Source organism: Solea senegalensis, unplaced genomic scaffold (genome assembly GCF_019176455.1).
Source record: "Solea senegalensis isolate Sse05_10M unplaced genomic scaffold, IFAPA_SoseM_1 scf7180000017201, whole genome shotgun sequence".
Classification (NCBI taxonomy): Eukaryota; Metazoa; Chordata; class Actinopteri; order Pleuronectiformes; family Soleidae; genus Solea; species Solea senegalensis.
The window spans coordinates 63,000-77,839 of record NW_025322282.1 but is presented as its reverse complement, the minus strand read 5'-3'; the positions used below and the strand labels follow the sequence as shown (position 1 = coordinate 77,839).

Genomic DNA, 14,840 nt, shown 5'->3' with positions numbered 1-14,840 from the left:
GTGTGTGTGTGACTGTGTGTGTGACTGTGTGTGTGTGAGTGTGTAAGGAGTTTATTTTATTCATCAGTGAATAAAATGAGTTTAATGTAAATGAAATGAAAGTTTAAAAAAACAACAGCAGCTTCAGTCAGTGAACTCACCTCAGAGTCTCCAGTCTACAATGTGGACTCTCCAGTCCAGAACACAGCAGCTTCACTCCTGAATCCTGCAGCTCGTTCCAGCTCAGGTCCAGGTCTCTCAGGTGTGAGGGGTTGGACTTCAGAGCTGAGACCAGAGAAGAACAGCTGATCTCTGTCAAACTGCAGCCCCTCAACCTGAATAAAGAATAAAAGTGTTTTGTTCAGCAGGTGAATTTGAATGTGTGAGTCAAATATCAGCTGTGAGGATGAAAATGTATTTGAACATTTTCTACAGTGTATTTAGAAAGCATGAGTCATGTGACTGTGAGACACACGAGTGTGTGAAGGTTCAGTTCAAGTGAACGTGAAGAATAAAGACGTTTGACGCAAAGAAACAGCAGCAAAATGACAAAGAAGTCACAGGTGAATTTCAACACAGCCTCACTTTTCACATCAAGTTCAACTCAATGAAATGAATCAATGATAAGAAGCAGAAACAGGTGGAGTCTGTGTGCAGGCTGTACACTGAGAGGTTCAATACTGCCCTCTACACTTCAAAGTCCTGAATCACACTTCTTCTCAACATCTTTACAATTCTATATTTTACACTTGATTTGATTCTTTGATTCATCTGTGTTTAGTAAACCAGCTTAAAGGTGCATTACCACCACCTTTATTGCTGCAAAGAATTCTGGGACACGGTCGTCCGCCAAACATACACCAGATGACGAGTCATGTGACAGTTGGGACACGCCCACGTCACGGTGTTGTGACACATGTTGACAACATCTGGACCATGAGTCCACACTTGGAGGATCCAGCCTTATGAACTGAGACACAGCTGATTTGAAGACGAGAGGAAGCTCCTGTTTGTTTGTAAACAGTCACAGCTGTGACATCATCAACAACACTCATTCTGATTGGCCACATGTGAACGTGTCAGAGGAGAAAGTGAAAAACATCAAGTTCAGTCAGAAAAGGTCAAAGCTGCGACTGACGTGAAAACTACAGCGACTGAAACACTTTAGAAAACAAAAAACACGTCAGCTGTGAAAAGATCCTGATTCTACATCTGAGGGAAGAAAAAGTGGAAACATGGACCAACCATCACTGATTCAACTCATGTGACAACATGAATGACTTTCAGTTGTGGATGAAACATCTGACATTTACAACAGTAACAGAGAGTCAGTGAACTCACCTCAGAGTCTCCAGTCTACAATGTGGACTCTCCAGTCCAGAACACAGCAGCTTCACTCCTGAATCCTGCAGCTGGTTCCAGCTCAGGTCCAGGTCTCTCAGGTGTGAGGGGTTGGACTTCAGAGCTGAGACCAGAGAAGAACAGCTGATCTCTGTCAAACTGCAGCTCCACAACCTGAATAAAGAATAAAAGATGAGACTTTAGAGACTTGAGAGACAGATAGACAGATAGATAGATAGATAGACAGCCCTAGGCTAGGCAATTGTTTTTAGGCCCACACTATTATCATTATCATCATCATCATCAGTAGGCCTATTATCATTACTAACTGTGAAACTGTTCATGTTAGGGAAGGATTTAGAGAATCGTGCTTTATGAATATTGAATTTGCCAATTGCAAGAATGAGATTTGCCATGTGATTTAAAGATCTGTTGCTACAATTCAATTCAGTGACAATATCCTTTGGGGCAATTGCTATGACATGACCAGTCCTGTTCTGAATAAACTTCTCTACGTCTCTCCAAAAAACAAAAGAAAAGGGGCAGTGATAAAACAGATGTAAAGTCGTTTCTGGCTCAGTTTTGCACTTTAGCATCAATGTCAACACATTTGGAAATGATTGTGTTACACGGGTAAATATGATGTAAGATTTTGAAATGAACTTCTCTGATTTTATTCCAAACACAAAACTGAAAGGGGCATAACCATGCTTTGTGCCACTTTATATGATCAAATTGTGAATTCCAGAAAGATTTGCTTTTGGGTGAAATCTTGTTTTGAATCTCTTTCCTTATATGTTTGTTTGTACACTTTTCATCTGTTAATGGTATCCCACCAATAAGTAGAGAAGGCACTTGAGGATCAATATTTTGATGGCCAAGGTGACATTTCATTCATTCAATTATGCCTGTGGGAATAGCTCGTATTACAGAAATCAACTCTTTATAAATGATAGGAAACGATTTTGTTCTTAGAAATGGTTCATAACTATAAAGATGACCTTTATTATGAAAAAAAGCAGAAACATAGATAATACCCCTTTCAATCCAGGCCTCCTTTTATAGACTTTTCTTGTTAACAGTAATATCACTGTTATTCCAAATAAGAGTTTTATGTGGTGAAAAGTTGTGAACATAACACACTTTCCAAGACAATAAAGCCTGTTGATGACATTTTGAGACTTTTAGTGGCAATTTAGAAACGGACTAGTTACATCCAATACATACAATAAAGCTCTTCTGATTCTGATTCTGATTCTGATCCCAATAGAAAGTTGAAGCTGCTTCCATTTTCAAAGATATTATATGGTATAAAATTCCATAGCGATTCCGGACATTCCAAACATTTCTGAAGCCATTTGATCTTAAAGGTGCAATTCAAACGGATCAAATCTAAGCCGCCCAATCCTCCTTCTGCTCTCTCTAAAGTGAGAATTTCTTTTTTGAGGCAATGTCTCCTATGTTTCCACACAAATGTAATACATAAATGATTGATTTCTGTGCAGAACATATCACTAACAAAAAGTGACAAAGCAGGATAAACTAATCTTGATACACCTTCAGCTTTTGACAATAACACTCGAGCAAAGATTGAAAGGTCTCTCTGAAGCCATCAATTCAAAATTGTCTTAGTTTTCTTCATTTTGGGAAGAACATGTAGCTGTTGTCTGAGAGTCATGTCCTTGGAAATGTGAACACCAAGATATTTAACACACTGTTTGACAGGAATATCAAACATAAGTTTCTCTTCAGTCTCATAGAAACATTAAAGTTGACTTTTGTTGAGATGAAGTTTAAGACCCGAAGCTTCTGAAAATGCACCAGTTGCACGTAATGCACTTTGTATTTGCCCTTTATCCCTTAGAAACAATAGTGTATCATGGGCTAGCTGTGTCATTTTGATCTGTCTGTTAAAGATGGTCAAACCATGAATATCGGGGCTATGTGAGATATTTAACAACAAAACTTCAGCCACAATCAAAAATAAAAAACAAGAAATAGGACATCCTTGGCGTACACCTCTTGAAATTGGAAACCTTTTGGAAATGCTGGGATATAAAATGACAGAGCTGTTTATATCTTTATAAAACATTATTATATTATTAATAAAATGATCCCCAAAACCAAAAATGTGCAGGGCCTGTATCATGAAAGAATGTTCAATTGAATCAAATGCCTTATAAAAGTCGAGGAATACAAGTAGTGCATGTGACTTTATGTGGTTCCAATAGTCAATTCAATCTAATACTAACCTGACATTAGAGCTAATGTGACGTTTGGCCATAAAAGCATTTTGGTTTTCGCTTATTATCTCTTCTAGATCTTTCTTCAAACGTTTAGCATAGACCTGTGAGATCATTTTATAGTCTATATTTCAAAGAGAAATGGGCCTCCAATTTTCCATTATTAAAGGATTTGTTTCAGGTTTAGGAATAAGGGTTATCAGACCTTGTTTCATGGTTGTCGTCATGTCCTTTCTATCAATACATTCTTTAAACATGAGCAGTAGATGGTCCTTAATTAAAGCCCAAAAGCATAAATCAAATTCTACTGAGAGACCATCACTTCCAGGTGATTTTCTTAAATTCATTGAGTTCATATTGCTTCAGTCATTTCTGAGGATGAGAGCTCTCTGTCACAGCTGTCTTTGAAATGTCCAGAAATCAGAGGAGTAAACTTTCTTATATGCTCCATAAATGCACTGCTCTTTAAGAGATTCAATTCACATGTATATCAGTCAGTCAGTCATCATCTAACCGCTTTATCCTCCACCAGAGGGTCGCGGGGGGTGCTGTGCCAATCTCAGCTACATCGGGCCATAGGCGGGGTACACCCTGGACAGTTCGCCAATCCATCGCAGGGCCACACACAGATAGAGACAAACAACCATTCACTCTCACACTCACTCCTATGGTCAATATAGAGTGTCCAATTTACCTAATCCCCACATTGCATGTTTTTGGACTGTGGGAGGAAGCCGGAGAACCCGGAGAGAACCCACGCACACACGGGGAGAACATGCAAACTCCATGCAGAAAGGCCCTTGTTCCAACCGGGGCTCAAACCCGGGTCTTCTCGCTGCAAAGCGAAAGTGCTAACCACTACACTGCCGTGTGGCCCCACATGTATATCATTTGCTATAAAAGGAGGTGACGTAACTTGCAATATTATTGTCGTCTGTGCTGATGGTACCATTTATATTTAGGGATGTAATATTATTTATTTTCCATTTGGCTTTTCTAAACCAAAAAAAGAACTAGTATTTCTTTCTTGTGAGACTTGTCTTGACATTTCTTTAATGTGTTCTTTGTTATTTTTAACTTTCCATAATTCCATCCCTTTCAACTGCTCGCAGACTGTCGTAATGGCTTCAGTGTTTCTGGAGATGTTTTGCTCGTGCGCAGTGAAGCGTTTTGTTAACTTCACCACTGCATTCATGATTTCAGCGTTGGAAACATCGTCAGCATCACCTCCGCCTTTTTGACGCTGTTTCTTTGGGTCCATGCCTTTACTCGGCGTAACTGGTAGCGGTGTGAACAAACCGTCCAAACCTTCAACTTCATGTTGAAGTAGTGATGTGACGTTGGTACTGCTATTGGATTTCACTTCTCTTTTCGGCATGGTTCCAGTGGTTTGTTAAAGCTAATGCTATACTAACAAAGCTAGGAAGTTGAACTCGATAACTTTAACGCCTTACTTCACAAGAAAACCGCAAGAGGTGTCCATCAATTTACTTACAACATGCTCTATCCTCACAGAGTAGCCACAGCAGTCATAATAGTTGGTTTAGTTGCCGCTTTTGACGTGGTACAACTTATAGTTTGGGAGCTGACCGCACTCCAACCGCCCAGGTCGCCATCTTGAGCCAACCGAGGACGCTCCTGTTTGTTTGTAAACAGTCACAGCTGTGACATCATCAACAACACTCATTCTGATTGGCTACATGTGAACGTGTCAGAGGAGAAAGTGAAAAACATCAAGTTCAGTCAGAAAAGGTCAAAGCTGCGACTGACGTGAAAACTACAACGACTGAAACACTTTAGAAAACAAAAAACACGTCAGCTGTGAAAAGATCCTGATTCTACATCTGAGGGAAGAAAAAGTGGAAACATGGAACAACCATAACTGATTCAACTCATGTGACAACATGAATGACTTTCAGTTGTGGATGAAACATCTGACATTTACAACAGTAACAGAGAGTCAGTGAACTCACCTCAGAGTCTCCAGTCTACAATGTGGACTCTCCAGTCCAGAAGACAGCAGCTTCACTCCTGAATCCTGCAGCGTGTTATGACTCAGGTCCAGGTCTCTCAGGTGTGAGGGGTTGGACTTCAGAGCTGAGACCAGAGAAGAACAGCCGATCTCTGTCAAACTGGAGTCACTTAACCTGAATAAAGAATAAAAGATGAGACTTTAGACAAAGTTGCTGCTTGAAACCAGTATTATTGTTATTATTATTATTATTATTATTATTATTATTAATAATAATAATAATAATAATAATAATAATATGATACTATAATCAAAGTTGATATCAGTCTAATGTTTATGTTTCATTAATAGAACATCAATAACATTGTAGTTGTATAAAAAAGTCCTGTTTAAACTTAGAAGCTGACACAACTGTTATATATCTGCTCCTGGTCTCTCTCTTCTGTCTCTACCTCACCTCCCTCTTTCACTTTCTCTCCCCCTCCTCTCCTCTGTCCTCCATTTTGTCCTTTCACCACAACCGGTCGAGGCAGATGCTGCCCATGTTTGAGTCTGGTTCTGTCACAGATTTTCTCTCCACTGCCCCCTAGTGTTTGTACATTGTGTGAACTGTTGGTTTCTCTTGTCTTTCTGTCTTATCATGAACAGAGACTTGAGAGAATGTTGTGATTTGGTGTTTTCATTCAGTTCAAAACAAGAATCACAACCAGCTGACAAATCTTCACTTTCATCATTTAAAACATCTCCAGAAACAAACTGAGAAGAATGAGAAGAACTGACTTCTGTGTGTATTTGATAAACCAAACCATGAATCATCACTGACTGATGATGTTATTGATCATGTCTGAACTCACCGAGCCTTCCTGCAGTTACTCACAGCTGGAATCAGTCTCTGTTTCCCCTGGACTGATGTGTTGTACTTGCTCAGGTCCAACTCATCCAGAACCTCCTCAGACATCTGCAGCATGTAGGCCAGAGCTGAGCAGTGGATCTCAGAGAGTCTCTGTTCTCTGTTCTTTGACTTCATGAACTTTTGGATCTCCTGATGCACTGATTGCTCTTTCATCTCTGTCAGACAGTGGAAGATGTTGATGCTTCTGTCAGGTGAGATGTTCTCTGTGTTCATCTCCTTCAGGTTCTCAATGACCCTCTGGATGATTTCTGGACTATTCTGAGTCTGACCCAGCAGACCTCCTAAGAGTCTGTGGTTGGACTCCAGACAGAGTCCATGAAGGAAGCGAACAAACAGGTCCAGGTGACCATTTTCACTTTGAAGGGATTTCTCCATGGCTGCGTTCAGGAACACATCCAGAGAAGAGTAACCACCACCATCATCATCATCAACTTTTTTTCTGAAGAAGCCCTGCAGGAACTCTTTCAGTGACTTTTTCGTACTGTCTTTTTTTCTGAAGAAGTCCTGCAGTACCTCTGTCTTCCTGTCTTTATCTTCTTGTCTGAAGAAGTCCTGCAGTACCTCTGTTTTCCTGTTGGTGAAACAGTGGAACATGTAGACTGCAGCCAGAAACTCCTGAACACTCAGATGAACAAAGCAGTAGACTGATTTCTGGAAGATCACGCTCTCTCTTCTAAAGATCTCTGTACAAACTCCTGAGTACACCGAAGCCTCTGTCACACTTAGACCACACCGCTCCAGGTCTTCTTGGTAAAACATGATGTCTCCTTTCTGCAGATGTTCAAAGGCCAGCCTCCCCAGCTTCAGAAGAAAGTCGCTGTCGGCCTTCATCAGCTCCTGTGGACTCGTCTCACGTCCTTTATCGTACTTGTTCTTCTTCCTCTTTGTCTGAACCAGCAGGAAGTGTGAGTACAGGTCTGTCAGGGTCTTGGGCAGCTCTCCTCTCTGCTCTGTGGTCAACATGTGCTCCAGAACTGTAGCACTGATCCAGCAGAAGACTGGGACTTGACACATGATGTGGAGGCTCCTGGACGTCTTGATGTGTGAGATGATTCTGCTGGACAGATCTTCAGTTCTGGATCTCTTCCTGAAGTACTCGTCCTTCTGGTCGTCAGTGAAGCCTCGTACTTCTGTTACCCTGGCAACACATTTAGGAGGGATCTGATTGGCCGCTGCAGGTCGAGAAGTTATCCAGACGAGAGCCGAGGGAAGCAGATTCCCCTGGATGAGGTTGGTCAGCAGCACATTGACTGATGACATGTGTGTGACGTCAGAAACCAGCGTCCTGCTGCTGAAGTCCAGTGAGAGTCTGCTTTCATCCAGGCCGTCAAAGATGAACAAAGGTTTACAGACAGCGAGCTCCTCTGCTCTGACCTTCTCTAATGTTGGATGGAAAACATGGAGCAGCGTGAGAAGACTGTGCTGCTGATCTCTGATCAGGTTCAGCTCCCTGAACGAGAGCACAATCAGCAGATTCACATCCTGGTTTTCCAAACCCTCGGCCCAGTCCAGAGTAAACTTCTGCACCGAGAAGGTTTTTCCAACACCAGCGACGCCGTTGGTCAGGACGACTCTGATGCTCCCCTGCTGGTCAGGTAAGGCTTTAAAGATGTCGCAGCACTTGATGGGATTTTCCTGGACCGTCTTCTTCTTGGAGGTCGTCTCCATCTGCATCACCTCATGTTGAGTATTGACCTCTTCACTCTGTCCCTCTGTGATGTAGAGCTCAGTGAAGATCCTGTTCAGGAGGGTTCTACTTCCTGTTCCTTCAGTTCCTTCAGTCACATGTTCAAATCTGCTCCTCAGACTGATCTTATGTTCATCTAGAACCTTCTGCAGACCAACATCTGCTGTAAGACAAGAGACAAAGAATGTGAGCAGCTGAGGATTATTTTCATCAGTGTCATGTTTTTCTGTGACGTTGTTGTTTTATGTTGTTTGTTGTCAAATGAAAAACTACATTTTCACTGTAGTGACTTGAATAACTTTATTCTGAAAGACTGAATCATTCTAGAAGAACTGTGATGATTGTGAAGGAAAGAGTATCATCTGCATACAAGAGAACAATCATGAGAGAAAAGCAGCAAAATGAGGGGAAACCTTCATTTCTTCAACCTGCAGGGGGCAGCAGAGAGTTAAACTCCATCATGAGTCACATTTTTAACTTTTAAACAGTTTTCTCCTGTTTTTCCATTTCTAAAGTCTGCTAGTGCTGATGAGAGCTGCTCTCCTTATGAGTCTTACTCACGGATGCTCTGTGGTCCACGTCCTGTCCTGGGTCTTTTCCCACACTGGGGACAGCAGGAGTCTCCTGGTGGACCAGACTGGTCCAAGTATGAGGAGATGCAGCGTCTGCAGAACTGGTGACCGCAGCTAGTGGTGACTGGATCCTTCAGGACGTCCTGACAGCAGGACGTCTGCTCGTCCACAGAAACAGCAAACTTGTGTCTGTGGAGACATTTCTTTATCACTGACATGTCAGGGACAGGTGGGCATGTCTCTGTGAAGACATCTGTTTATTACTGACAAGTCAGGGACAGCTAGACATGTCTCTGTGGAGACATTTCTTTATCACTGACTGTCGGGGACAGGTGGACATGTGTCTGTCGAAACATTTCTTTATCACTGACACGTCGGGGACAGGTGGACATGTGTCTGTCGAGACATTTCTTTATTACTGACATGTCAGGGACAGGTGGACATGTGTCTGTGGAGACATTTCTTTATCACTGACACGTCAGGGACAGGTGGACATGTCTCTGTGAAGACATCTTTACAGCTTTGTCTCACAGTGGTTCTGATGGACTGTTGTAAAGGTCTAACCCTGAGGCTCATCCTCACACTCTCTCTGACTCGTCAATGGTTTGACTCATTGATCCGTTTCATCAGATTCTGAATCAGTTCAGTTCAGTCTGTTGCTCACACACACATTTAGTTCTTCTTCCTTCACAAAAGTCCAGTCAAATTCAATTTGAACCACAAATAAAAGAAATGAGCTGTTGATGTGAAGCTGCTTTCAGAGCTGCTCTGAAGTTTGGACATTTCCCTCCAACAGATGGAGGTTATTTCTTATCTTAATTCAAGAGCATATCATATTGATTTGAGAGCATTATTTATTGAGTCTCTTACTTTGTCTCTGAGGCTCCAGGTTCATGACCAAAGTATAAAGGTGGGTCCATAGACCAGTCACTCTTCACAGACAGACCGCTGGGTCCTGGAGACTCTGCTCTCTGTCTCTGGTTCTGACCTCTGCAAACACAAACATCACATGATCACTGATGATGGTCTTTGTTTAGACACTTTGATCACAAACAGATTTCAGGTTTACAGCCTGTGGTCGCTGATCTTTGTGTAAAGATTGATCCTCTACAGCACAGGTGCCAAACTGGCGGCCTGCGGGCCATATGTGGCCCCTCAATCGATTACATGCGGTCCCCCCACTTAAATATCATGTTATAATACAAACATGGCCCACGACCTCACCTTGTTTTAAACACAGTGTGTAGCTGAGGCACAGCTGCCAGCGAGGTGATAGAATATATGTTTTTATAACAGTAATAATAAGACATAATGATCACATTATTAAATTTATGACATAAAACATTCAATTACATATATAAATAAGCTTGTTAGGGACCGAGCTACGAATGGCAGTGGCTGAAACGGCTCCTGGCACAAATTTGTGTGAGGAAACCATTGTTATCCTTCTTCTTATCATTATTATTATGTCATTATTATTATTATCATTATTATTATTATTATTATTATTATAAAAAAGCGCCAATTTGTACCTTGACACACGAAAGGTGAAAAGCTGTCAAAAGGTTTGGTGGATTCAAAAGTGAGGTCAGGGAACTGCTGCACTCCCCGACTCCCCATCATCAGTCCTAGTTTGATGGTTTCATTACAGTTGTCCACTGTTGAACTGTGCCCTCAGTTATTCTTTGTTTATTTGTATTGATTGTTTATTGATGTTGGGCAAACTTCATGTGTGAAAGTGACGAGCCACCTGTGATACTGAGCATGTTCAATCAAAGCTGCGTCTGATTGCAGTTCATGAGCGTGGAGCAGAGTGATGGAGAAGAGCGTCTTCTTTCTTTTCCTTTAAGTTTGTGCTGATCTGGGTTCGCCACGTGTCGCCGCTGTATGACCTTGCTCTGCCGACATCCACATTATTATTTGCGTCATTTGAAATAAATGTGTATTTGATATGAACAGATTGATTTTGCATCATAAACAGTATCACAAAGTATACGTGTGATATCATGATGCAAGATTGTGTTTTAACTTGAAGCTCGTGCTACTGAACACTTGTTTTTTGACGACTCTATGTTCCGTAGTCCGGCCCCCTCTTGACCAGAATAGACGCTCGTTGGCCCCCAGGTCATTAGAGTGTGACGGCCCTGCTCTACAGGTACAGTCAGCATTTAGACATGACGGTAGTCAGAAATCTACAGGACCTGATGGTTTCTCAGCCTCTGTGCTAAAAAACTGCTCTCCTGAACTTCATGATGCTTTCTGTGCAATCTTTGAAAAACTGACAGAGAATCCTGTTGTTCCAGAGCTATGGAAGCATTCTATTATCATTCCTGTGCTGAAGCTCTCATGTCCGGCTGAAAACAACACAAACAAGTACAGGAAATACAGTGTTTCCAAAGAGTTATGGTCAATATGATCAAGCCTGCTATTTCTGAACATTTAGACAAAGATCAATACAATGGATGTCATCATGATGACGTGCAGTGAGTCATGTGACCCAAGGACAACTGCAGCTGGTTTAAAAACTCACAGCTGATGACAAATGACTTTGATGTCGTTGTAGAACCAATCACATGAATCTTTCTAGTGACTTTTTCACTCACTTCTAGTTGAGTTTTCCACTCGTTTTTTGCATTTGTGTTTAGCGCACAACAAAGTCTGTTGTTGTCTTGTTGTCAGTGCATTGTTACAAGTTTTCTCAGGATAAAAGTTTTTATGACGCTAAAACAGCTGTGTGTGTGTGTGATTCTGTCTTTGTGAGGACACAGGTTTGGTTGTGACTTCTTCACAGGACAAAGTGTCTCTTACTTTGTCTCTGAGGCTCCAGGTTCATGACTGAAGGTTAAAGGTTGTCCCATAGACTCATCACTCTTCACAGACAGACCGCTGGGTCCTGGAGACTCTGCTCTCTGTCTCTGGTTCTGACCTCTGCAAACACAAACATCACATGATCACTGATGATGGTCTTTGTTTAGACACTTTGATCACAAAGCAGCCTCAGTGTCAGTGTGACCTCCAGAGTCTGGAGTGAAGGGAATGATTTCAGGTTTACAGCCTGTGGTCGCTGATCTTTGTGTAAAGACTGATCCTCTACAGCAGCGGTCCTCAACCCCCGGGCCGCGGACCGGTTTAATGTCAGACAATATTTTCAGGACCGGCCTTTAATACAAAAATAAATAAATAAATAAAAAATAAAATGATACGACCGGCATAAAAAGTGGTCTTTTGTGAATATAATAATAAACATGAATCCACTGTGTATGCAAATGTATTAGCAGCGTCCTCGTAACATCGCGCCAACGATACTGCACAGAGCGCAGCCGTGCGTCAGCGGCATGTGCACCGGCTGGGGGAAAAATGGCCGAGTCCATCAACCAGTTGCGGATGCTGCCGCTGACCAAAGGACAAATGTGAAGTCCCGTCTGTTCATTGCGCAGCAGCGGTAACGGAGGACCCAGATGACGCGAGCCAGGAGACGGGTGCTTCGTCAACAGCAGCAGCAGCAGCACCCGCTCACCCTGCTTCACACAGATAGGATGTTGCTGTTGTGGTGATCTCAGGGTTTTCTGTCATGACTTTAATCCACAACACCGGCAGACTTATTGTCTCAAACATACTTTTAATGCCGCCGTCATTTTGCCATCTCCAGCAGTTGATCTTCTTCTTCGACCGTGACATGTGACCGAGGCAAGCATGTTGACATGTGTCAAGAGTGAGTCATAGACAGATGTGGCGAGAGAATGGTTCACAATCTGATAATAAATAAAACGGAAATAATGGAAGTTATGTATTCTTTCTCTGCGGCCCGGTACCAATTGACCCACGGACTGGTACCGGTCCACGGCCCGGGGGTTGAGGACCACTGCTCTACAGGTACAGTCAGCATTTAGAGTGCACAAGAGTGAGAGTGTGATGTTCTCTTGTTGTCAGTGCATGAGTCTCTTACTTTGTCTCTGAGGCTCCAGGTTCATGACTGAAGTTATAAGGTGTTCCCATAGAACAGTCACTCTTCACAGACAGACCGCTGGGTCCTGGAGACTCTGCTCTGTCCTCGTCTTCCTCCACACAACCACTCATCTGCTGGACTTCAGTCATTCTGAGAAACACACACACACACACACACACACACACACAGACACACACACAAACACACACATCAGATCATTACAGACGGACTGAATGTATAAACCGTCCCAATATACAGATTTACAGAGAATAACTTGTTTTCTATTGTAAAGTGTAAACCTCATATATAAAAAGCACGTCTTCTCTTTGTTGTTGTCATGAGTTTGTGCAAATGAGCTCCTCACTGACTTATCACTGCTCCACTCAAAGCATCATATTGAAAGCACTTTAAAGAGTTACCTCTCAGTTTGAGTGGAAAATCTCCTTCATGTTTCCTGGAGGACGTCTGATGTGGATCTGTGTTCAGTCCAGTGATCACACGAGAGAAAACTGTAACACATCAGGAGTTTTCTGTCAGAGAAGGTGTTTTATGAAACCTGCTGTTCATGTCACTTACATATTTGTGCCAGTAGATGGTGCTAGGCTACTCTGTATGTGACTGAAGGGCTGTTGTCTGCATTCAAGTCAGCTGATGAGCTCAGTTTTGAGAGCAAAAGTCAAATTAGATCCTGGATTACTTATTAACTGCATATTTGTTCATCAAGGACAAAAAGTATTAAGTACAATTACATTTAAATCATAAACTACGAATGAAAAATGTGGATTTTATACGACTTCAAAAAAAGAATAACCTCAGTTTTGTTCATGTCAGCTTTGACCCTGGATTAATCCAAAAGTTCACAGTAAAAGCACTAAATTCGACTTTAGTGCATTAAGCGTTTATAGTATTTATAGTACTTATAGTACTTAAACCTACTAAATCAAGTCAGTATTTTGATCATAATATGAATATATGACATTATTATTTCATTTTTAATCAAAATGATCATTAACAATCTTTAATTTAATCTCATTTAACATTGTATTCGCATTTGACGGGACTTTATGTTTCCGTTTGGACGCTTGAGTAGAATTGACATAAAGAAGAAAACATGACGCACTTCACATTTAGGAAAAACAAAAGACGACTGACTGGAGTTATGACAGGCTGGAAGTTTCCATTCTAATCTGTCAGGATTAAGCAGTACATATACTTCATTACTGTACTCTGTAAATTCCACGTATATTTGTACTTTACTTTGTTATTTCTAGCACTTTTTACTACATTTTATATCAGAAATAATTTTTGAATTTATTATTTTCAGTTATTGTTCCTAACAGTATGATCATAGGTCTGCAGGTTTTTCTGGCCTGAATTGATTTTAATATTTTCTGATCGTTATATTAATATAATTTCAATGTAAGAATGATATTAATATAATGATAAGACGCGCAGCTTGTGAACAGACAAGGCAGGCAACTGCTTGGGGTCCCGAGCCGATAGGGGGCCCCCCAGACTCGGAGCCTGAGGGCTGTTTTTACCGAAATGTATCAAAAATGTGCAGTGACCAGCTGGATCCCCGTGATTTGCAATGACGTCTCAGTATGAAACCTCCCTAAAGGGGCCCCACGTCAATCCCATCATCCTACCTCACGTTAACCTGTGTGAAGTTACCGTGTATGCACAGAGTGTGCATTTGGACTATCTGGGTATCTCATAGGATTACTGGAATTAAGCTAAGTATCACTTCTGTAGGTCTTTCTTATTTGGTTGCTATTTCATTAATTGCTATTGTATCTAATCTTATCTAGCTGGGTTGCTTGACTTTTTGACTTGTCTGTTTAGTTAAGGTGAAAGTTTGTTGTTGATATTTTGTCTGCTAGGTCAAAGAGAAAGTTGTTATTGTTGCTGTTTTGACATAGTTTCTATTGAGCCATCACCAGGTGTGAAGTTTCACTGGCTACAGGGGAGTGGCCAACACAGTTGTAACCAATCAGCACCTAATCCGGTGTCTTTTAAAAATCAGCACTCACTTTGAAGCGGCAGCTTCAGCGGCAGACTCTTCAGACGAAGACTCAGGAAGACAAAGACAAAGGAGTCTAAACCGGAGTCTAACGAGGCTAAGTACCTGTCAACTGTTGCAATTGTTTCCTACCTTTCACATATGTGCACTTTTTCCATTCCTGT

General features: G+C 41.6%; 1 protein-coding gene across 1 annotated transcript; it reads right to left on the bottom strand.

Moving 5' to 3' along the window:
• Positions 1 to 136: 136 nt before the first annotated feature.
• LOC122764075 (NLR family CARD domain-containing protein 3-like) lies at positions 137 to 12,761 on the bottom strand. The gene is made up of 9 exons (XM_044018441.1): positions 12,654 to 12,761; positions 11,516 to 11,635; positions 9,578 to 9,697; positions 8,697 to 8,896; positions 6,962 to 8,298; positions 6,390 to 6,919; positions 5,537 to 5,710; positions 1,321 to 1,494; positions 137 to 314 (listed from the first exon to the last, which is right to left on the bottom strand). The coding sequence occupies exons 1-9, from the start codon at positions 12,701 to 12,703 to the stop codon at positions 137 to 139; spliced, it is 2,883 nt and encodes a 960-aa protein (XP_043874376.1). The 5' UTR covers positions 12,704 to 12,761.
• Between the last annotated feature and the right edge of the window lie 2,079 nt (positions 12,762 to 14,840).

Excerpts from the sequence above, each read along its gene's own strand:
- LOC122764075 (XM_044018441.1), bottom strand. The coding sequence starts at position 12,703 with ATGGGAACACCTTATAACTTCAGTCATGAACCTGGAGCCTCAGAGACA. Across the intron at positions 9,698-11,515 it reads CCTGGAGCCTCAGAGACAAA|AGGTCAGAACCAGAGACAGA; the intron begins GTAAGAGACACT and ends TTGTGTTTGCAG. Across the intron at positions 315-1,320 it reads TGTAGACTGGAGACTCTGAG|GTTGAGGGGCTGCAGTTTGA; the intron begins GTGAGTTCACTG and ends TTCTTTATTCAG.